Below are 23,386 nucleotides of genomic sequence, written 5' to 3'. Positions count from 1 at the left end.
TGAAGCAAATATCTCCTTCCCATCCTGATCTGTTCCTGGTCCTGAAAGCACCCTGGTGATACCGAGGCACAGCACCTATGACCTGGCACTAGAACTCACTGTCAAGGTAGAAACTTATCACATCCCATGGATCTTGCAACACTCCGTGTGCACTTGGCAACCAAGCAATTTCATTCTCCCCTAGTACTGAGGAGCTGTGCCCTGGGGTGGGGCCTGGACCTGTCCAAGGCTTCTGCTGGCCCCTGTAGAGTGGGAATGAAGAGGGTCCTGCATTGAGCTCTGGAATGTGTCTTCAAAATGGATTTAGGCCAATACCAGACATCTCACATCTGACATAAAGTATTTATGACCAGGACATTTCTAGAGAGGCAGACAAAAGCTAACCACCTCCCTCCTGAGCCAGGATGGAAGGGAGGAGGGGACTGTGGACCCCAGGTAATTCCCCCATCACCACTGTGACTCTGGCAACCTCTTGAACAGGGTCAACCACTATCCTGTAGGAAGAACTTTGTATCCCCTAGAAAATGAAGAGAAACTCAGCTTTGAGCTTTTCCATGGCCAACCCAGCCAAGCAGCAAGGATGGGCACAATCTGGGTAAAGATGTGAGCCCAGACCGTGGGATCAGTGGGTGAAGGAAAATCGCATGGGCTGAGGGGGTGGGTAAGCAGGGGCCACCCCTCCTCTCTCTGTTTCCTTTGGGGCTGAGCCCTTCTCTGGAAACCACAGATCTCCTCCAGCAGCAGCTCCTGACTCTGCTGATTTGCATCACGGGCTGTTCTCTTCAGCAAAGGTATAAGAGAGGCCTGAGAGGAACCTGCCCAGCCTGACTTTGGGAAGCAGCCTTGGCGGTGCCTCAGCCATGGCCGGGACCCTTCTCCTCCTCGGCCTCCTTGCTCACTGCACAGGTGCTGCCCCCAGGGTCTCACCAACCTGCCCAGACCAAGGGCTCCGGGTTCAGTGTGGCCCTGACTCTGAGCTCAGTGGGGCCCTGCCTGTGATGGGCAGGATGGTCATGACCCTGCTGCAGGGTGGGGGCTGTTGGGGCTGAACTCCCCGCACACTCTGCTCAAGGCCTTGTGAGAGCCTGAGCGGCTGCACCTGCCAGGAGAGAGTAGATGGTTTTCCGTTCAAAGGCTCCACGCAACAGGAAAGTCCATGGGCCACTGGCACTGGGGCTGATCGCAGGGGTTACCTTGAGGGTTCACAGACTCTCCGGAACTTGTCCACATCAGGAGGGCAAGGATTTCATAAAAAGGGTCTTTCACCTGCAAGTTAACCTCTACTTTTTTTCTTTCTTTTCCTTTGCAGGCTCTGCGGCCTCCTATGAGCTGACTCAGCCACCCTCGGTGTCGGTGTCCCCAGGACAGACGGCCAGGATCACCTGTGGGGGAGACAACATTGGAAGTAAAAATGTGCAGTGGTACCAGCAGAAGCCAGCGCAGGCCCCTGTGCTGGTCATCTATGATGATAGCGAACGGCCCTCAGGGATCCCTGAGCGATTCTCTGGCTCCAACTCAGGGAACACCGCCACCCTGACCATCAGCGGGGTCGAGGCCGGGGATGAGGCTGACTATTACTGTCAGGTGTGGGACAGTAGTAGTGATCATCCCACAGTGACACAGGCAGATGGGGAAGTGAGACCAAAACACCCTCCCAGCCTCTGCCACCTTCTTGCTCCAGCCCCGGGAGGCCTGTGGATAAAGCCATGAGTGAATCTGGCCCAGTTCACCTGGATCTGAGCCTTTCAGGTTGCCCTTCCCTCCAGCCCCCTCCAGGAGTCTCTACAGAGCGTACATCAGGCAGAGACATGGCCTGGAAGGACCAGAATCATCTGGTAACTTGGAGCTGTTGTGTGAGTTAGAGAATGAGGGCCTGGGTGGAAACACAGACAGAGGCAACCTCTGTCCACTGTCCTGCTCCTGGATGGTCATATGGTTGGACAGGGCAACTCCTGAGATCAACTGTCTGGATCAGGCCCCAGAACTGCTGCTCAGCCCTGCTGAGGTCCTGGCCCCAGGCTGTGTGGCAGCCTGTGATTCCCAACAGAGCAAACCAGAGGGGGCGACACTGTGAAGTCTGCCCAGATCCCCTCTTCCTTGTGACCCACCTGGCACTGCTGAGAAGCCCAGTAGCTTCTCAGAGGTTGTTTTCAAAACAGAAATAATTCGCAACTGCACATGACATAGACTTGTTGCTAAATCCCATGCGTCTACAGTAGGATTCTCCTCTGAAGCCTTGCCTTAAGCACAAGGTTTCAGTTCCTATGTCCAGTTCCTCTATTATGGTGGAGTCTGCTAGTTTCTCAGTCCCAATAGCAGGACACCGACACCCCTGCCTGCACCTGCAGCAGAGCCTTTCTGCTCTTGGCCCCAAAATAACGGATGAGGCATTTCTCAGACCCATGATGTATGAAGTGGCACAATCGCGGCTCACTAAAACCTCAGCCTCTCAGGTCGAAGCAATTCTCCCTGCCTCAGCCTCCTGAGTAGCTAGGATTACAGGTGCCCACCACCTTGCCTGGCTAACTTTTGTGTATGTAGTAGAGACAGGTTTTCACCATGTTGGCCAGGGTGGTCTTGACCTCCTGATCTCAAGTGATCCACTCACCTCGGCCTCCAAAAGTGCTGGGAATATACACATGAGCCACTGCACCTGGCCATGTTTTTCTTATTTTTGCTCCTCCTCTTTTCCTCAATACCTCAGGTAGGTGAACTGGGGAGATTTTGAGAGACAGGCTCAGCGGTCCCTCAAAATTCCCCTGTCGCACATCGCTGAGGCCCTGTCCTGGAAACTCCCCAAAAGTGAATGGTCTCCCTATAGGATGGGAGCTTCCAAAATGGCTCCACAGGGAAGAGTTAACCTGAGTCCATTCCTTCGTCCTCATTGACATCCAGCATTTGTGATTTCCATGGACATCAGTACTTTTGTAGCTGAAATCTTTATTAATCTACTTAAGGAAATAATTAATTTAATAAATATTCAGACATTAGTTGCATCCAATATTTAAATTTCTTTAATCAATTGGTAAACATAGCCATGATTATATATAGTTTAGGTTTCATAAACTTCGATTAAATGGATTTTACGAAAAACAAAGTAACCATTTTATTCTACATGTATCCTATATCAATATGTTGTGTACTTGAAATATCCACAAGAAAATGTATTTCAAAAATCAAATTGTATTTATTGCCTATTGTTGCACAAAAATTGCTCCCTAATAGTGAGCATGGTAAAAGAACATGTGTTTGTGATCTTGTCACTTCGGTGCACCTGGAATTGACAGTCGCTTAGTTTTGTGGTTCTCACAAACTTGCAGCCAAGTTGTCAGGCCAGGCTGCATTCAGAGACCAGAGCAGGTGGCCAGGCCCTGCCTGAGGGGCTTTTACTCTCCCTACCCTGTTTGGCTGATGTGGGAAAGCTCAGAGGAAAAGGAGAGAATGAAGTGTAAGGCTTTTGTCCTGGTCCCCCTTGTCAAAGACCATCCCCTACATGCACCATTTCTTATTCTTTCCCGGGGCATCCTAGGCATAGAGCACTGCCCAAGTATTCTAAGGCTGTAGAGTATTCCACAGCAGGATTTTAGCCAGGCAACCTCTAATGGTTATCAGCATGATTTTGATCTTACAAATCACACTGCAGCGAGCATCCTGTGCAGACTCCTTTGAGCTCCTGTGTGCATATGAACGTAGGATAAATTTCCAGAAGTGAAATTGTTGGGTCAAAAGGATGTGCCTTTCTAACTTTTACCCATTGTTTTCACATTCCCCTCCAGAGGGATTCTACCAGTTTACAATGCCAGCCCTAAATATCGATTGGAGTACATTGGTGAAAGTGCAAATTTTTGCCAACCTGTGAGATATAAAAAATTATCTTCTTGCACTTATATTTTTGATTTCTCCTATTTTGCTTGAGGTTCAGCATTTACTCAAATATTTTAGGGCTCATTACTTTTTAGAATTTGGTAAACTTTTTCTTGAATGTCTAGATAAGAAGTATTTTAGTCTTTGCCAGACATGAGACAACGTTGGGGATAATATGTAGGTTCTGATAGCACCATCTGCAATGTAACCATTTAAAAATATGAAAACTGCTATCAGTTGTGGGGATATTTAAAAAACGTGGCAGGCCAGAGATGTCCCACAGGATATGGTTTAATGTTCCCTGGTTTCTAGGGTTTTTTGAAGTCTGAAAATTGCACCAGCATATGTTCTAGGTGGAGACCTCTTTGTGAGGGACACTGTATTTCACCTCGTACAGTGGCCTGAGGTCTTTCTTTGGATAAGAACATACTTGTACCATCTATTTGGTTGGATCTTGTCTCTGCTCAAGACAGCCCTGTGTCACAAGCTCATGACTTTCATCTTCATCCATTTGCTCTGAGTTTTGTGAGAACTTTAGTATAACAGGAATAGAGTTTTTTGGAGTCCATAGGATGGAGGGTTGTTGGCTGAATTATGTTCTCCACAATTCATGCATTGAAGCTGTAATGCAGTGTGTGTGTGACCGAAATTGCACACAGCATCTTTAAAGAGGTGATTAAGTGAAAATGAAGAAATTAGGGTAGATTCTTATCCAATCTGACTGATGTCATCCTAGAAAGTAAAAATTTGCACACACAGAAATGAGACACCAGAGATGAGCGTACAGAGGAAAGACCATGTGTGGACACAGCCAAGAGGTAGCGACCTGCAAGTCAAAAAGAGAGGCCTCAGGGGAAATCAAACCCACCAACACCTTTATCGTGGATTTTCCAGCTGCACAACTGTGAGAAAATATCTTTCGGCCATTTAGATCGCTAGCTCTTTTGTATCTTCTTGTGGGAAGTTTAGCAAGTAAAAACAAGAGGGACCTCAAAGACCTTGGATGTGGGAGAAGGAGGATATGGAGTAGGGTGCAGGAGGAGGGGCAGGGAGGGCCTGGAAGGTCGCACTCTGAGGTGCATCTCCTGGGTGGAATCTTGACTCCACTCACTACTGTCTGGAGGACTTGGGAAAAATATTTAACTTCCTAATATCGATTTACTAATAAAGATAGGTTTGGAGCATAAGGCTCCCCAACATCCTATTCCATATTATAAAAGTCTTCTTGAGGTAACACTTGTAAAACTCTCACCAATGCATCTGGCATGAATTATGGGCTCATAGGCAGCCCTTCTGAGTGATCTAGTGACCTACAGAAAATGACATTCACACTGTGGGCACCAGGGGGCACTGTGAGGTTTAGTCTGAGGCCCCTAATGTGTCCAAGCCCCTGGTAATGCTCAAATGCAAAGGGCAGTACTGTTGCTTCCTTTAAGGTCCCTTGTATTGGGTAAATCTTAACACATACTTGACCCTTCTTCTGATCTTGAGAAATTACTCAGAGAAGGCCATCAGGCTCAGGGCCCAGACAGAACTAGGACAAATGTTTTAGGGAATGCAGAGCAGATTTGCATCCACTGCTCACCAGAGCCACTTAATAATGACATAAGAATAAAGGAAGTAAATTTGCATGAAGAGATTCCCCTTCCCATGATAAAAGAGGCCTGGAGGTTCCTCCCCAGCTGTGGGCTCAGAAGCAGAACTCTGGGTCGTCTCCACCATGGCCTGGACCCCTCCCCTGCTCATCCTCCTCACTCTCTGCACAGGTGCTGCCTCCCAGTGCTCAGCCCCTACAGAACCAGGGATCGGCCCAGCCCTGAGCTTTAGCTCAGCACAGAAAGTGATGGAGGGTGTGGGGCTCTGGAAATGAGAGCCTCATCCTCAGACACCCCTCCTGTCCTCTCTTGCAGGTTCCGTGGTTTCCTCTGAGCTGACTCAGGAGCCTGCATTGTCTGTGGCCTTGGGACATACAGTCAGCATGACCTGCCAAGGAGACAGCCTCAAAACGTATTATGCAAGCTGGTACCAGCAGAAGCCAGGCCAGGTCCCTGTGCTGGTCATCTATGGTAACAACTACCGGCCCTCAGGGATCCCAGGCCGATTCTCTGTCTCCTGGTCAGGAAACACAGGTTCCTTGACCATCACTGCGGCTCAGGTGGAAGATGAGGCTGACTATTACTGTAACTCCTGGGACAGCAGCGGTACCCATCTCACAGTGACACAGACAGATGGGGAAGTGAGACAGAAACCCCTTCACTATCTGTGTCACCCTCTCTCTCCAGCCCCAGCAGGATTGTGAACAAAGTCATAAGCAGAACTGACCCAGTTCACCTGGATCTGAGACCTCCAGGCTGCTCTTCCCTGCAACCCTCTAGGCAGGCTCTGCAGAAGTTGGGTCAGTATAGGATTTGAGGCTCTAAGGACCACTCTGTTCTGCTGTTGTTTGGACTGAGGGTGTCTTAGCTGAAGATGATCTAAGTGAAAGGACAATAAGGGGAGACACACAGTCATTGGGTGGCCACAGTCCCTGGAGTTCCTCTTGTGTGGTGACTGGATCTAACATAATGCCTGGACCCTGTGGGCCAAATGCCCTGGATTATTGGTCTGAACTGTCCATGTTTAACTGAGACCCTCAAGCCCCAGCTCCATGCATCTCACATTCTAAACAGGAAAGTTTCCTAGTGAGCACTGTGGCATGCCTTGGCATCTCTGGCTTCATACAGCTCTTCCCCTCTGAAAAATGCCATTGAGTGCAAAGAACGGCCTCATGCAAAGATGTCCCTCCTTCAGAATGTGGTTCAAGAGCAATGACTGCCTGATGCCTTCATCCCAAAGCCATGCTTTAATTTAGGATGACCTTAAATGCCTTCTAGCTGAGCAGTCAACTGTAACACATTCCTACTCACAGCACCTTCGGTCAGATGTGCCTGGGGTGAGGGATGAGCCTGCGTCTGCATCGTGGGAAAGGCTCTCGCTCTGGGCCCTCCTGAAGCACGAACCTCGAGATGTGGGGATGCAGCATGAGAACATCTTGCTGTCCTGAGCATCTCCCACCAAGGGAGCTGGCTGCGGGGCTGTCCCTAGGATGTGGGTGCCTGGTTACCAGAGTTCTAAGTTCCAATGGGGTCTGTCACCAAGGAAGTGAACTCACTTCTTTAAGGTTCCATATCCTCGTCTCCTTCCTTTCATAAGATCTACTCAGAAAGCCCTGGGCTGCTGGCTGCTCACCCTCCCCCCAGGTCAGCTCCTTACCTCTACACAGGTAAGCCCACCCAGGGCCTGCTTGTACACCTGCGCCTGATGTGCACCTGGGGCCTAGGAATCCACTTGGGGCCTGTGATCCAACAGGGGCCTAATGTGGATTAAAAGTCATTTTGATTATTCCTACAGGGAAGAAAAGGCCTTCTAGCAATAAGAAGCACAGTTTCACATGAAACATGTAAAAATCATCAAAATCTCATGGAAGAAAAGTATCAGTTTTAATCATTGAAATGTTAACTTTTGATAAATATTTAAGTTTATAAGGAAAAATAAAACCATGCTGATTAAACCACAGTTGTAGGGAATGCTATAGAGTTTCTCATTTGTGGACTGAACACAGAAAGGTCCCACCTACTTATGGTCACAATTTTCTACCTTAATCTTCTTAATCTTATGATTAATAGAAAAAATACCATGACAATGATGGTGATGATGGTTGAAGCACACAACTGAGGTTTAGTGACAGAAACATCAGGTGCTCCAGTTACAGTGCAGCTGTTCTTATTGGGGTGGGAAAATCAACCTTGTGTTCAGTATACATGGGAAGCAGGAGTACATGTGGGGAGAACCGCATTTCACCGGACTAAGGTTTTCCTGCACTCTCCATTCTGTGATCAAAAACCATGGTACAGAGAAGAGCATTTCAACCTGAGACTCAGTTACCAGAAATGCACCTGCCCCACCTCCCTGCAACCATATATGCCACCTCTCTGTGCTGAGCCAGAAGGGTTCACATATGGCACAGACTGAGGCTGGACTCCATACTTTTCAGTCTCCCAGGTGTCAGGTGTTTTGTGGTCACCTGGAGGAGGGAAGCTCCTGGGTTCCATCTTCCTCACCAGCAGGGGGCAGCAGAGCTGCAACCAGAAGTTAGTCTGGGGCTGCCCAGGAGGAGCCTAAGAGGGAGGCCAGTCCTGAAGATTCAAGAGGTATTTGAGGATGAATCCTGGGTCTGGAAGCCCAATAAAGTGCATCCTATCCCCTCGGGTTGCAGTAAACCCGTCCTGAGTGCTGCATTCACGCGACATCTCCCAAATGACAGGAGACGGGGAACAGTGAGGGCCTCACCTAGGAAATGCAGCTGGAGGTGCCTGGGCCCTGGTGTCAGCCTGGGCAGCTCCCACAGGGCTAGGATTCCCTGGGAGACGCCCCGAGGTCGACGTGCTCTAGGAGGAGGGCATAGTGTGAGGAAAAAGGGTTTCCAGGGCCTGAGCCCTTCACCTAGTATTGCTGCCTGAGCCTCCTGCCCCTCTCAGGGTCTTGTCCCTCTCTGTTCAGCAACATTCTGAGGAGCTCAGCCCTCAGTCCTGGGCACTTCCACAGGCTCCCCTGTCCCTTCTCCCTCTGCCTTTCCTTCCAGTTCCAGGCATACTCTGATTCAGGGGCAGCTCCTGTGCTCAGGGGAGTCTCAGGTGGGTAGAGTGGGGCATTCAGGACCCTGGTTCCTGGATGGGACATCCCCAGCCTCCTTGAGGAGATGGTTTCCACAGGGAAAGGGATTCTCACCAGTCTCAGGCCACAGCTCTGGCCACCAGGTGGTCTTTGGCTCATTGACAGGATATATGTCATTGCAGGGATCAGGGATTACCACCCTATGGAGCCCACACCCTGTGCAAAGACTGTGTCCCTGGGATTCTCACAGAGACCATGGGGCTTAAAGTTGGATTTCCCATCAATATTTCATGTAAACTTGTAAAAGTCACCAGAAAACCACACTAGATAGAGAACCCTGGTGCTTTTTACCATTTTACATAAAATATTGATGGAAAAATAAATAAACAATGGCAGAGCTGAGGATGGCAATGGCTGGTGTACTGTGAGGATGGGGACAGACTAGAAGTATCAACACCATGGGTGAAATGAGACCAGACGTCCTGATGAGTCCACATGGATGAGTGGTTCCTTAAATGACTCAACTATTCTCACTAAAGTAGGTGACAAGTGTCCTAATGACACAATCCATCATTCAGATGAAATGACCAGGATGGGACATTTCCTCAAACCAGGAAGACTGTGGACAAATTCATGAGCAGGTCTGCCCCAGTTCACCTGGCTCTGAGACCACTGGATCTGAGTTCCTCCAGCCCTCCAGGCAGACTCTGCAGAGGGGGCGTCAAGAGTGGATTTAGGACGCAGCTGACCGCAATGTACTGGGGTGTGGGACTCAGCTGTGACTTAGGGAAATGGGGTCTGGTTGAATCATCAGACTGAGGTAGACATCCCTCAGCTGGTCTCTGGATTTCCACAGGTCATGACAAGCCAGTCCTTGGCCTGAATATCCTGGATCAGTCCCCAGACATGAGCTCAGGCTCATGTCATTCTCTACAGAAAAACCAGCGGAGTGGACACTGTGGGATCTGCTCGGATTCCTTCCTCTGATCTCACCCACCCAGCACTGTTGGGAGCTTGTGGCAGCTGAGAGCTGTGCCTTCTTCACTGGGAAGTGCTGCTCAGCACAGAAAACTGCCTCCTCCAGGTTTATGCCCTTCCTCAGCGAGGTTAGGTTTCATGAGTGCCTGAGGCCAAGATCTCAACCCTCTGCCTCAATATAGGAGGACCTGAAATTCCTCCTAGCTGCACAGCTCCCTGTGGGAAAGACTGAGGACTCAATGAGGGTCAGGGTCTCCTGCCCGGTGTTCCTTCCCTTACCTCCTTTCACATCCTCTGTGCATACAATTCTTCATGTCAGAGTCTGTTTCCAGGGAACCCAAATTAATATCACCAGCCATCCCCAACATGGGCCATGCAGGACCTCAGGAGGCCACTGTACACTGGAAAGCACCCATTTATTCCTAAATTAGCATTGTGAGTATCCAGATGCCCAATGAGATCTGAGTGTTTCTTGCACTTGTATGGAATGCAAAGGGAGCCTGAGTCACCAGGTGGTCTGGGTTCTGAGGGAGAGTTGGAGTCAGATCCCCCTGCAGGGAAACCCAGGGCAGGAGGAGAAGCTTCACCCCATGCAGGGACCACAGATGTACCCGCAGGGGGAGCTGCAGGATGGACACTGCCCACCTCCACCCTCCACACCCGGGGTAAAAAATCATTCTTTCCACCCCTCCTTCAGCCTATCAAAGTTGACACTTAAAAAGCCACAGCAGCCCACGCTTGTCAACAGGAAACCCATTCACATCTCTATCAGCCACACAATCTCCACAGATTCTTCAAAACATAATAACAGTAGCCATGCAAAGTATATATAAGATGTCTCAAATAATTGTACTTAATTACATATGAAGGTGACACTATTTTTGTTATGTTAAGCAAATAAAGTATATTATTTAACTCATTCTCTTCTCTTTGTGTTTCTAATGCAATGACGAGACATTGGGATTTCCATGAGACTCACAACGTATTGTTAATGAACAGTGCTGGTCTGCACCCCTTCAGGTTACAGGGGCTGTGGAGTGACCTGGTGCAGGGAGCCCCGTCTCCATCCATAGGACATCGGTGTGAACCCAGGGAGGGGCGCTGGTGTAAGAGAGATGATAACACAGGTGTGAACCACCTGCTTGTGCAGGGGACTGAGCCTTCATTTTAAGTCAAATAATATCCTTTCCTATCTTCAATCCGTAACAATAGGGCTCTCTGGTCTTTTTGCTTTCAGGTTTGTGCCCCTTCAAGTTTCAGGCTGTCAGGAAACCAGCCAGGGAACACTGAGGAAATCCAGGAGTCTGACACTGACTCTGTTGTATGCCATCTGCCGGGACCATCCCAAACTGCATCGTACCATTTCCTTTCCTGGTGCTCAAATAGCTGCTCCATGCACTTGTCCTGGTTCCAGACATGAATCTAGGTGGGAAGACAGGATAGTGTATGTTATAATATTTAAATGGAACCTGAATCCATTAATATTTAATATGAAACATTAAAAGAATTTTGTCATAAGCTATGGGGAAAGAAGAAAAGATACAAAAATCCTTTTAAGGAAAAAAACAAGAAAACGTATTTATTGAATGTCTGTGTGTCTTCATTGTCGCAAGGCTTAGAGAGGTCAGCTTTAAGTTGTGCTGAGGAAGTGGTCTGATGGGAAAAGTAAGAAAGCAGGAAACACACATCGCTGTGATTTAACACATAAATTACAGTTCAATAAAGCAAACATTCACAATAAATATCACGCTGGTGCACACAGAAAAGCCTGTTAACAAACTTTCCCTTTTTCCTGCTTGGTCATATTCCCATGGATCACCTGTGTGCAGTGTGGGCTCTGTGGTCCCCATTTCTCAGGCTGAGACCCAGATGGTGGGAAGGACACGTCGTCTGCTGATGAGTGGGAAGGGCAGCATTGGGAGCAGTGGAATCAGGCTCAGGACTGTGCACCTGGTCAGTGCTCCTGTTCCCTCCACAGGGTCCCTCCCACATGTGCCTGTGTGGATGTCGGTGCACTGCCTGGGGCGGCTGATGTGCTCCAGGGATTCGATGCTGCAGATGCTTCAGCACAAAGCGTGGGGGTGGGGATGGGACGAGGCTGCAGCTGGGGAGACCAGGGACCAACAACACCCAGCAGAGGAGTCCACCAGATGGGTACCCCCATTTCCTGACAGTAGAAACAGCCTGGAGGTGGGTGCCAAGCAGAGGGCACTGCAGGGTGTGCCCAGGCCTGGAGGGTCACAGAGACACAGGCACCTCACAGCAGAGACACTGAGGGCCAGGAGCTCACTCAGGTAAAGGATTTCAGCAGATCTTTCACTCCTGAGGAAATCAGGTACAAAAAAAATTAAGTTCCTGCCATCAGAATAGACAAACAAGGACTTTAGTCTCCTCAGCTGAGCCCCGCTGTCCAGGGAAGCAGAAGCCTCTGAGCCCAGGCCCAGGTGAGGGTGGGGTGGGGGGAGGAGCTCAGGACACAGATTTGCATGGAGGCCCCGCCCTCCTCTGAGGCAGAGGGGATAAGACAGGGCTGGGGGCAGGTCCAGTGCTGGGGTCTCAGGAGGCAGCGCTCTCGGGACATCTCCACCATGGCCTGGGCTCTGCTCCTCCTCACCCTCCTCACTCAGGGCACAGGTGACACCTCCAGGGAAGGGGCTTCTGGGTCCTTGACTGATTCTTGGTCTCCTGCTCCTCAGGCTCACCTGGGCCCAGCACTGACTCACTGGAGTGTGTTTCTCCCTCTTTCCAGGATCCTGGGCTCAGGCTGCCCTGACTCAGCCTCCCTCAGTGTCTGGGTCTCCTGGACAGTCGGTCACCATCTCCTGCACTGGAACCAGCAGTGACATCGGTGGTTATAACTATGTCTCCTGGTACCAACAGCATCCAGGCACAGCCCCCAAACTCATGATTTATGAGGTCAGTAAGCGGCCCTCAGGGGTCTCTGATCGCTTCTCTGGCTCCAAGTCTGGCAACACGGCCTCCCTGACCATCTCTGGGCTCCAGGCTGAGGACGAGGCTGATTATTACTGCAGCTCATATGCAGGCAGCAACACTTTCCACAGTGGTCCAAGTTCATGGGGAACTGAGACCAAAACCTGCCCTGGGCTCTCAGGCTTCCTCCTTGCTCTGAAGATGCTTCCTCACCCTGTGCAAGGGGCCTCCTGCAGCGCGGCCTTCAGAATTCTTCTCTCTCAGCTCCTCTCCTTTCCCGCCATGAAACCCAAAAGGAAACCTGCCCTGTGGTTTCTCATCCAGGACAGGGACAGCTTCCTGATGCTTGTGTGCTGTGGTCGGTCCCTGAATGTGCAACTCTTCCTAGCTCTTCAAATGCAGGGACAGGGACAAGGAGCTGCCTGATTGCTGCAGTCACTGCTTTTCTCAGGAATGTCTTCATCCTAAATGCATCAGCATCTCCCACACTGTGGGTAAAATTTTAGCCAACTACATTCTAATGGTTATCGCCACAACCTTGATCTTAAATAACTGTGCAGCGAACATCTGTATGCAGCCTCCTTTGAGTTCCTGTGTGAATATGACCATAGGGTTCATTTCTGAAAGTGAAATTGCGGGTCAGAAAGATGCGTGCTTGTAATTTTCTCCCATTTTGCTAGATTTCCCTCCAGCGGGGTTCTACCAATTTACAATGCCAGCCGGAAGTACTTGTTCAGAGTACATTGTTGAAAGTGTAAATTTTTGCCAACTTATCAAACAGAAAAATGTTATCTGGTTACAGTTTTATTTTTGTGTTTCCTGTTCTGCTTTATGTTGGGCCTTTTCACAAATAGTTCAGTACTCTTCATTTTTTAGGATTTGGTAAACTTTTTTTAAATTATCAGATAAGAAGAATTTTAATCTTTGTGGGCTTACACGGTGGCTCATGCCTGTAATCCCAGCTCTTTGGAAGGCTAAGATGGGTGAATCACTTGATCCCAGGAGTTTGATATTAGCCTGGGCCACACTAGCCCCGTGAGATGAGTGAACCCTCATCTCACTTAAATTAAAGAAAATAAAAATAAGCTTTAAAAAAGTCTTTGTGGCCCAAGGATCAACTTTGGGGATATTCCATATGGACTTACAGCACCATTTACAATGTAAACATTTAAAATGATAACAACCACTATCAATAGCAGAACTAATTTGACTCCATCAGAAATAAAACAAAAACAAAAACACTAAAAGTTTCCAATTCTGTATTTCCAAATGTTCTAATGGTCAGAGACCACTTCCTTGACAAGTGGTGAGTACGGGGAACTGATAGGATAGGGAGCATTTAGGCAGGTTTTGGGTGAAGAATAGGGATATACACAGGAAAGCTTTCAAAGAGAAAAACACATGGTGGTTGGAACACAGAACAGAACATAATATGTCTGAGAAATAAGACTTACTGGAGCTGAGTGAGAACAAAAAAAAAAAAAAAATGGCATAAGCCATGTATTTCTCTCTGGATATCTCATTAAAATATTTTCTCCTCCCTAACACACCACCCATGTGAATTGTAAAAATGCCCATTTTTAATTTTTTTTTTTTTTTTTTTTGCATATCATGACAGGGTCAAGCACATGAATCAAACTCAGTTTGATGAGTCCAGGCCTGTAAAGCACCAGACCCAGGTGGCCTCGGAAGGACCTGGGGAGACAAGGGCTTGTTGTCAAAAGTAGAGGAAGTGAGATTTTCATTGTGGCTTAGAGCAGAGATTCTAGTGGACATACAAGCCCCTGAGGGGTCTGGTTAAGATGCAGATGCAGCCTCAGCAGTTCTGGATGTGGCCCCAAATTCTCTGTGTCCAGCAACTCCCAGGTGAGGCTGATGCTGCTGGTCCTCCAAGGACCACACTTTGAGTGGCTTAGCTCTTATTCACCCACCTCACTCAAGGCACAGAGGAGACTCACACAAGGAGAGCACATTGTAGAAGCACAGGTCACTTCTCACTCCTCCCCTTGTGTCTTAGATCTTTTTCTGTTACTGTAAAGAAGTACCCAAGACTGGGTAATTTATAGAGAAAATAAAAGGTTTATTTGGCTCACAGTTCCAATGGCTGTAAAGTTCAAGGTGTGGCACCTGCTCTTGCTGAAGACCTCAGGCAATTTCCAGTCATGGCAAAAGGTGAAGGGGAGCCAGTGTGTGCTGACGTCAATGGGGGGAGAGGAAGCAAGAGAGAAGGGGAAGATGCCAGGCTCTTTTAAATAACTAGCTCTTGTGGAAACAGTGAGAATTCACTCACCCCAAGTGAGGGCATTAAACTATTCATGAGAGATCCACTCCCATCACCCTAAAAGCTTCCATTAGTTCCCACCTCCAACACTGGGGATCCAGCTTCAACATAAGATTTGGAAGAGACAAAGATCAAAGCCATAGCACCCTGAGGTTAGGCCACGCACTTGCTCATCTCCACATTTGTCCGTCCCCTCAGGACTGGGGTCCTGACTGCTCTGACTCAGTCTCCCTCCACTTCATGGACACCTGGCAGTCTGTCATCATCTGCTTTGCTGAATCCGCAGCAACACTGGGGGTAACAATTTTGTCTCCTGGTTCCATGAGAAACAGAGTAGAGCCCCACACAGCTGAGGTGTGGGGTCAAAGATTAAAACTAAGAGACAAAAATCTGATTCTCAGGCTTCAAGTCTGACTAGTGAGCTTCTTTGAGACTCCCTGGGATCCCAGCAGTGAGACTGAACATTATTGCTGTCCCACTCATCCCAAGCAATGAGGAAGTAAGACCAAAACCCTCCTAAGATTCCTGACTTGTGTCCTGACACCAGGCTGTGATTTCCGTCATTCCTTCAAGATTGCTCAAATAAGCAGTGACAATCACTTCCATATGAGATATGAGAGGAAAAAGAATTCCACATGAACCAAACCCACGAAGCCCACACTGAAGCCTGTCGAGTTCTCTGCAATCCAGTGAGATGGAGGGAACATTTTCATAGGAACTTTTGGGAATATGATGGGAACCAGCCCCAGCTATGGGTTCCAGAGACAAAACTCCGGGATGTCTCTCCCTGGCCTCGGCCCATCACCTGCTACCTCTCCTTACTCTTTGCACAGATGCTGCCCCAGGCTAAGCCCCCACAGGACCCTAAGCCTAGTCCTGACCCTGAGCTCAGCCCAGGTGATGCTTCAGGAGATGGGATCCTGAGAATGAGCCCCAAAGCCTCCTTAACCTGAATCCTCTGTGGTCTCCTAAAGACTCAGCTACCCCCAGTAGAGATGGCCATGAGACACCTGTCCCCACCTTCTCAGGAGACAGTGGAGCAGGCAACAGTGCAGAGAGAACCAGCAGGAGCCAGGCCAGGCCCTGCATCCAAAGCAGCCCCCAATTCCCACAGATTCTCCAGCTCTAGCCTGCGTACAGCCCCCACATTCTGCAGGCTGAAGTGGGCTTCTTGGGATGCCCAGGCCATGATGGAGGATGGAAGTGTGTCCATGGGACACAGCCATGCTGCCTGCCTGGCCATCATGTCCCCTCCCTCCTTACCCTGGTTAAGCTCCACCTCAAAGGGCCCAGGTTCAGAATTCAGGACACCTGGGTCAGCTCCTGGATTTGCCCCCCACTGCTCTCTGTTCTCCTGAGCCAGTTAGTCTCTTTTGGCCTCAGTGTTACCTGCTGTGAAGTGAGGAGGCTTATACTGAAGTGAAGAAGCTCTTTTCTTCATTTGAAATTACAAGATAGAAAAACAATGAGTCATGTGAATTAAAGCCTGCTGAGGGGATGTCATTTAATGGGCTCCAATGGGCTTCAGTCATGGAACTTCTTGTCTTTCCTCTGTAGGGTTCCAAGAAAGGGACTCAAAAAGAGCTTGCCTTCTGTATGATGCCAACTACGTTCCCGAACCGAGCATAACCAGGAGAGTCCCAGTTTCATCAGCAAGACAGACGAGGCTAAAGTAGAAATCCTCCCCGCACAAGCTCTGAGAGGTGTGGAATGAAATAAAGATAAACATGAAATTAATATGCCGACGATGGTGATGTTAGCTCGTAACTAAGCTGCAGAACCAGAAACATCAGGTGATGGCAGTGAGTCATAGCTGCTCTTACTGGGTGGGAGGTGCACCACTTTGCTTCCTTAGTGCATAGAAGGCCTGGGTCGCTGTAGGATGGCATGCACGTCTCTCTGGACTTCCAAAGTATTGCAGAAGAGCTTCAGTTGACTCACTCTAATTAGTCCTGACCGAACAAACCCATTAGAGGAGAGCATTTCAACCCTGAGACACTTTCATAGCAATTTCACCTGCCCCACCTCCCTGCACTGCATGTGTGACCTCTCTGCGCTGGGCTGGGCAGGGCAGATTGGGTCACACTGGCACAGAATGGAGCTGGACTCTCTGGTCCTCAACTTCTGAGGCGACAGGTGCTGTTGGGTCACCTGGAAGGAAAAAATCTCCTGGGCCGAGTCTCCTCCACCAACTGGGGGCAGCAGAGCTGCCGCCAGGAGCAGTCAGGAGAGAGGCTGGGGCTGCCCAGCTGGGACAAAGAGGAAGGCCAGCCTGGGGTTCAACAGGTGTGCAAGAATCAGTCTTCAGACTGAAAGTGAAGACAGTTCATCCTATCCCCTCGGGCTGCAGTGGCCATGTTCCGAGGGTCAGACTCACACGGTGTCAGCTCAGAACACTGACAGAAGCCTGGCACAGTGAAGGCCTCACCTGGGGAATGCAGCTGGAGGAGGCTGGAACCAGGTGTCAACCTGGGCAGCTTCCTCAGGAAGGCGATTCCCTGGGAGATGTCCCGAGGTCGAGGTGCTCTAGGAGGGTACACAGTGTGAGGTGACGGGGCTCCCAGGGCCCGAGTTCTTCATCCAGGATGGCTTCCTGAACCTCCTGCCACTCTCAGGGCCTCGTCCCTCACTGTCCAGCAGCATCCTTGGGAGCTGAGCCCTCTATCATGGGCACTTCCAGATACACCCTCCCTACCCTGCCTCTGCCTCTCCTTACTGATCCAGGCAGACTATGAGTCAAGGGCAGCACCTGTACTCAGGGGAGTCTCAGGTGGGTGGGGTGAGGCATTTGGGGCCCTGGTCCCTGCATGGGCATCACCAGCCTCATTGAGGAGACACTCTCCAGAGGGACGGGGCTTCACACCTGCCTCAGGCCACAGCTCTGACCCCAGACCTGTCCATGTCACAGGTCAAAAACTAATTGCCAATCTTGAGCAGATTGTCCTGACTGTTTCTGCAGAACTGGACATCTCTTCCCAGCACCAGGAAGTCCCAAGCAAGGCCAGGTCTAGGAAGGCAAGTAGGAGTGTAACATACATCACAGAGTTTGGACAAGACAAAGTGGTTTTGCTGCAGTTCTGCTGGGACACATCCTGGTGATGTCTCTCAGAACTCATTCAGGTGCCTGCAACAGAAAGCCCACAGAACAGGACAGCAGGATGAAGGCTGTGCTCCCTTTTTACCTGTGCACAAAGCAGTGCCATGTGTATGCATGTGTGTAAATGCATATGTCTGTGTGTTGATGTGTGTGCCTGTGTGTAAATGCATATACCTGTGTGTGAGTGTGTGTGCTTGTGTGTACATGTGCATGCTAGTGTTGCCAAGGAATGTCTCGAGTATCAAATGTCCCAAATTCAAAACTTTTCTATTTTCCTCACTTACCTCCTCCCTCAGAGTTAAACTCATTTAACTCTGGGTTAAATGAGTTTGCGGGGGCAGGGCCCAGAAATAGGCAAGGCACAGGCCATAGTCAGTGCTGAGTAAGGGTCATTAACGATTGTTATGCTCATATAGAACCTTCCTCAGGATGGGCCACATGTACACCCGGGTCTGGTCCTGACAGAGCAGCAGAAGGGGGACTGAGATACAACAATGGCCAGGGCCCTGGCAACACGGAGACACCTTCCCACCCCTGTGAGCTTCACAGACAACCATGGGTGTGGGGTTCTTGTAGTTCCTTTGAGTTTGTTCAAATAATCCCTCCCCTATGAGATATGAGAAGAATAATCCCACATGAACCAAACCCGTGACTCCCACACTGGAGCCTCCGAGCTCTCTCCAGTCCCGTGACTCCCACACTGGAGCCTCCGAGCTCTCTCCAGTCCAGCGTGATGGAGGGAGCGTTTTCGTGAGTACCTTTGAGAGTATGGAGAAGGCCTGAGGAAAATGGCCTCAGCTATGGGTTCCAGAGACAAAGCTCTGGGACATTTCCCCATGGCCTGTGCCCCTCACCTATCACCTTTCCTCACTCTGCACAGATGCTGCCCCCAGATAAGTCCCCACAGGGCCCTAAGCCCAGGTGATGCTTCAGGAGATGGTTCTCTGAGAATGAGCCCCAAAGTCTCCTCAACCCACAGGTTCTGTGGTCTCCTACAGACTCAGCAGCCCCCAGGAGAGGTGGGCATGAGACACCTGTCCACGACCTTCTCAGGAGAGACTGGAGCAGACAAAAGTGCAGAGAGAACCAGCAGGTGCCAGGCCAGGCCCTGCACCCAAAACAGCCCTCAATCCCCACAGATGCTCCAGTTCTAACCTGGGGTACAGCCCCCACCTTCTACAGGCTGAAGTGGGCTTCTCAGCATGGCCAGACCATGACGGAGAATGGCAGTGTGCTTGTGAGACACAGTCCTGCTGCCTGCCTCGCCCTCATGCCCCTTCCTCCCCACCCTGGTCAAGCTCTGCCCCAAAGGTCCCAAGTTCAGAACTCAGGACACCTGTGTCAACTCCTGGACTTGCCACCACTGCTGTCTCTTCTCCTCAGCCACTTAGTCTCTTGGGACCTGAGTATCACTTCCTGTGAATTGGGGAAGCTTATACTGAACTTAAAAATCTTTTTTCTTAATTCAAAATAACATGACAGAAAAGCAACAAAAGGCATATTAGTTAAAGTCTGATGAGGGGGTATCATCGAATGGGCTCCAATGGGCCTCAGACATGGAATCTCTCATCATTCCTCTGCAGAAATCCCAAGAAAGGTGGTCAAAAAGTGCCGGTTTTCTGTATGGTGGGAACAGCGGTCCCCATCTGAGAATAAGCAAGAGAATCCCAGTTTCGTCAGGAAGACAGATTAGGCTAGTGAAGAAATCCTCCTGGCACAAACTCTAAGAGGTGTGGAATGAAATAAACAGACGTGAAATTAATCATGCCAACGATAGTGATGTTAGTTCACAACTAAGCTGCAGTGCCAGAAACATGGGGTGATCGCAGTGAACCACAGCTGCTCTTATTAGGTGGGAGGTGCACCCGTTTGCTTCCTGAGTGTATAGGAAATCTGAATCATTGAAGAATGGCCTGCATCTATCTCTGGACGTTGAAAGCTTTGCAGAAGAGCTTCGGTTGCCTCACTCTAATTAGTCCTGACAACCAAACCACTGTTGTAGGGCATTTCAAACCTGGGACATCATTATAGCAATTCCACCTACCCCACCTCCCTGCAAGTGTATGTGACCTCTCTGTGCCAAGCAAGGCAGATGGGGTCACGCTGGCACAGAATGAGGCTGGACTCCCTGGTCCACAGCCTCTGAGGTGACAGGTGCTACACCTCACCTGGAGGGAAGCTGCTGGTGTGAGTCACATCTACCAGCAGGGGGTAGCAGAGCAGCATCCAGGAGCAACCAGGAGACAGGCTGGGGCTGCCCAGGTGGAGCCTAAGAGGGAGGCCAGCCTGGGGTTCAACAGATGTCAGAGAATCAGTCCTCAGCCCGGAAGTCGGGACAGTGCACCGTACCCCCTCAGGCTGCAGTAACCACGTTCTGAGAGTTAAGCACACAAATCATCACCCCAGGACACCGGCAGGAGCCCAGGCACAGTTAGGATTTTGCCTGGGAAATGCAGCTGGAGGAGTCTGGGCCCAGGGGTCAGCCTGGGCAGCTCCCACAAGGATGGGATTCCTGGGAGATGTCCCAAGGTCCAGGTGCTCTGAAAGGGGCAAAGTTTGAGGGGATGGGGCTCCCAGAGCCCAAGTCCTTCACCCAGGATGACTGCCTGAGCCTCCTGCCACTCTCAGGGCCTCATCCCTCCCTGTCCAGCAGTGTCCTGGGGAGCCGATCCCTCTGTCCTGGGCACTTCCAGAGACAAGCGACCCCTCCTCCCTCTGCCTCTCCTTCCAGCTCCAGGTGGACTCTGACTCAGGGGGGAGCTCCTGTGCTCAGGGGAGTCTCAGGTGGGGGGTGGGGGGCGATCAGGGCTCTGGTCTCTGCATGGGGCATCCCCAGCCTCCTTGAGGAGACGCCTCCAGAGGAAAGGGGATTCTCACCTGCCCCAGTCCACAGCTCTCACCACAGGGCTGCCCTTTGATCAGTGACAGGATCTGCATGGCTGGAGGAACTACTGAACACACACCTTCTGGAGCTCATGTCCTGAGCAGAGACCATGACCCGGAGACCCTCAGAGAGACCATGGGACCAAAAGTTAGATTTTCAGTACAGTGTGATTATCTGGTTCTTTTCGCAAGTTTACATAAAACATTGATGAGAAAAAGTGAATAAATAGAGGAAGAGCTGAGGATGGCAATTGCTGGTCCACTGCGGGGTTGGGGGGATACCACGGAAAGAGCAGCAGCACGTGTCAAATGAGACTAGGGATTGGTATGCATCCACAATGTGGTTGCTCAAATGACAAAACTCTTCCAACGGCAGTGATTAATAAGTGTCCTAAAGACACAGTACATCACGTACATAAAATTGCCAGGATGGGGCCAAGTGATCCTGGGGCATCCGGAGCGGAGATGAAAGAGGAGAAAGATGACGCATCTTTGGTGCTCTTGCTGCTGAGTCGGGTGTCATCAATGATCTCTCAGCAGGGCCCAGCTCAGCCCCACGCCAGGCTCCTGGAAGGTCCACAGCCCTGCTCAATGCAGCCTAGGACAGACCACATGAGACAGAGGTTTGAGACAGCAACCATGTTGTCAATACCCAGGCAGGTGACTGTGATTACAGGCCTTGGAGGCCAAAGCTGATTTTCTGACTAGAGAAGCAGATGAAGGAAGTTGGGGACTCACTCCTTCTTTCTTAGTTTCTTGCGCTGCCCCAGAGCTGGCTTGAGGGATATCCCACCATGAGGAGTCCCACAGAAGTAAATTTGCATAAACACCAAGGATGCACTGCTCCAGTGGAACTGAGAGGAAATAAGAGAGGACTGGGGAGCCCAGCTGCTGCAGGCTCAGGAGGCAGAGCTCTGGGTGTCTCACCATGGCCTGGACCACACTCCTGCTCCCACTCCTCACCGTCTACACAGGTGCTGCCCCCAGGCCCTGCCCCAAGCTCAGCCCTCTTAGGCCTCTGAGCTTGTCCTGCCCTGAACCCTGAGCTCAGCCCAGGCAGAGCCCCAGGGTGACACCACTGGAATGGGTTTGTTATCTTCAAGCCCCCTCTCTTGTCCTCTCCTGCAGGCTCTGTTGCCTCCTATGAGCTGACACAGCCACCCTTGGTGTCAGTGTCCCCAGGACAGACAGCCAGGATCACCTGCTCTGGAGATGTACTGAAGGAAAATTATGCCGACTGGTACCAGCAGAAGCCCGGCCAGGCCCCTGTGCTGCTGATACATGAAGATAGTAAGCGACCCTCTGGAATCCCTGAGCGATTCTCTGGGTCCACCTCAGGGGACACGACCACCCTGACCATCAGCAGCACCCTGAGTGAAGACGAGGCTGACTATTCCTGTTTTTCTGGGAATGAGAACAATCCCACAGTGACACAGGCAGATGGAGAAGTGAGACACAAACCCCTTTTTCATCTGTGTCATGTTCTTCCTCCAGCACCAGGAAGACAGTGGATCAAGCCATGAGCAGGTCTGGCCAAGTTCTACTGGATCTGAGACCTCCAGGCCATCCTTTCATCCAGCCAACCAGCTTGGCTCTGCAGAGGGTGGATCAGGAGTGGATTTAGGGCTGCTATAATCAGAATTCATGGTGTTTTTAGGCCTCTGGAGTGACTTGGGGAAATAAGAACTGGATGGAAGATGAGAGAGATGTAGAGAAACATCACTTGGCCTTAGATTTCCACACGATGGTGATTGGGTCACTCCTTCCAAATGGCCTACATCAGTGCCCAAAAATGCCCAGCTCAGCTCAACACCTGAGGTTCCAGGCTTCCATGGCAGCCTGGGATTTTGAACAAGAAAAGCCGAGAAAGGGACACTGTGGGATCAGCCTCAATACCCTTTTCTGAGCTCACCCACGCTCAACTGCTGGGAGCTTCTAGGAGCTCAGAACTGTGCCCTCACTGGGAAGTGCTATTAGTTCCAGAAAACTTCCTTCCTCATATTTAGGCCCAGTTTTGAGAGTTTTGATTTGATGACTGCCTGAGCCAAGAACCCAAGGCCCTGCCTTAATACAGGATGACACTGAAAGGCCTTCCAGCTCCAGACCTCCCATCGTGGATGCCTGAGGCCTCCGTTGCAACCCTATTGTGGGTCAGGGTCTCCTGCAGGTGATGCCTTCCTCACTCCTTCCAGATCTTCTGTGCATGCACATCCTTATCTCAGAGTCTACTTCCAGGGAACCCAAACTAAGATGACCAGCTGTCACCAAAATGAAGTACCATAGACCTGAGGTGGAAACACGAGCAAATTTACCAAATTTCCATTGTGAGCATCCAAATGCCCATTTATATCTGAGTGTTCCTTGTATTCTTAGAAAATGAAAATGGAGCCTGACATACAAGGTTCTAGGAGTCCTGAAGGAGAGATGGAGTCTGATCCTCCTGCAAGGAATGCACTGAAAGGGGAGCACCCTCACACCATGCAGAGATCAGAGATGCACCCACAGAGGCAGCTGTAGGATGGAGCTGCCCACCTCCACCCTGCAAATCCTGTACAAACAATCACACTTTCACCCCTCCTTCAGCTTATCAAAGTTGACACTTACGAAGCCAGCACAGGTCACCCTTGTTAATCGGACTCCTTCAAACCTCCATCAACCACACAATCCCAACATAAAGAATCTCCCCAAAATAATAATGG

At 50.2% G+C, this 23,386-nt stretch overlaps 1 protein-coding gene and 1 gene segment (V, D, J or C); both read left to right on the top strand.

The window, feature by feature from the left end:
• The first annotated feature begins 801 nt into the window (after nt 1-801).
• The window catches only part of LOC126929708 (immunoglobulin lambda-1 light chain-like), a 340,164-nt gene continuing 317,579 nt past the window's right edge, over nt 802-23,386 (top strand). Inside the window, 2 exon segments of the V gene segment in view lie at nt 802-906; nt 1,310-1,608. Coding sequence covers nt 861-906; nt 1,310-1,608 — 345 coding nt within the window.
• Nucleotides 12,045-23,386, top strand: part of LOC126929707 (immunoglobulin lambda-1 light chain) — a 309,873-nt gene continuing 298,531 nt past the window's right edge. For both annotated transcript variants that reach the window (XM_050746310.1, XM_050746311.1), the window contains exons 1-2: nt 12,045-12,129; nt 12,245-12,549. In XM_050746310.1, the coding sequence (XP_050602267.1) occupies nt 12,084-12,129; nt 12,245-12,549 (351 nt within the window). In that variant the 5' untranslated portion in view covers nt 12,045-12,083. The remainder of the gene's footprint in view (nt 12,130-12,244; nt 12,550-23,386) is intronic.

This window comes from Macaca thibetana, chromosome 10 (genome assembly GCF_024542745.1).
Source record: "Macaca thibetana thibetana isolate TM-01 chromosome 10, ASM2454274v1, whole genome shotgun sequence".
In the NCBI taxonomy this organism is placed as follows: domain Eukaryota; kingdom Metazoa; phylum Chordata; class Mammalia; order Primates; family Cercopithecidae; genus Macaca; species Macaca thibetana.
The sequence above is the reverse complement of the archived record's forward strand: the minus strand, read 5'-3'. Positions and strand labels throughout refer to the sequence as shown.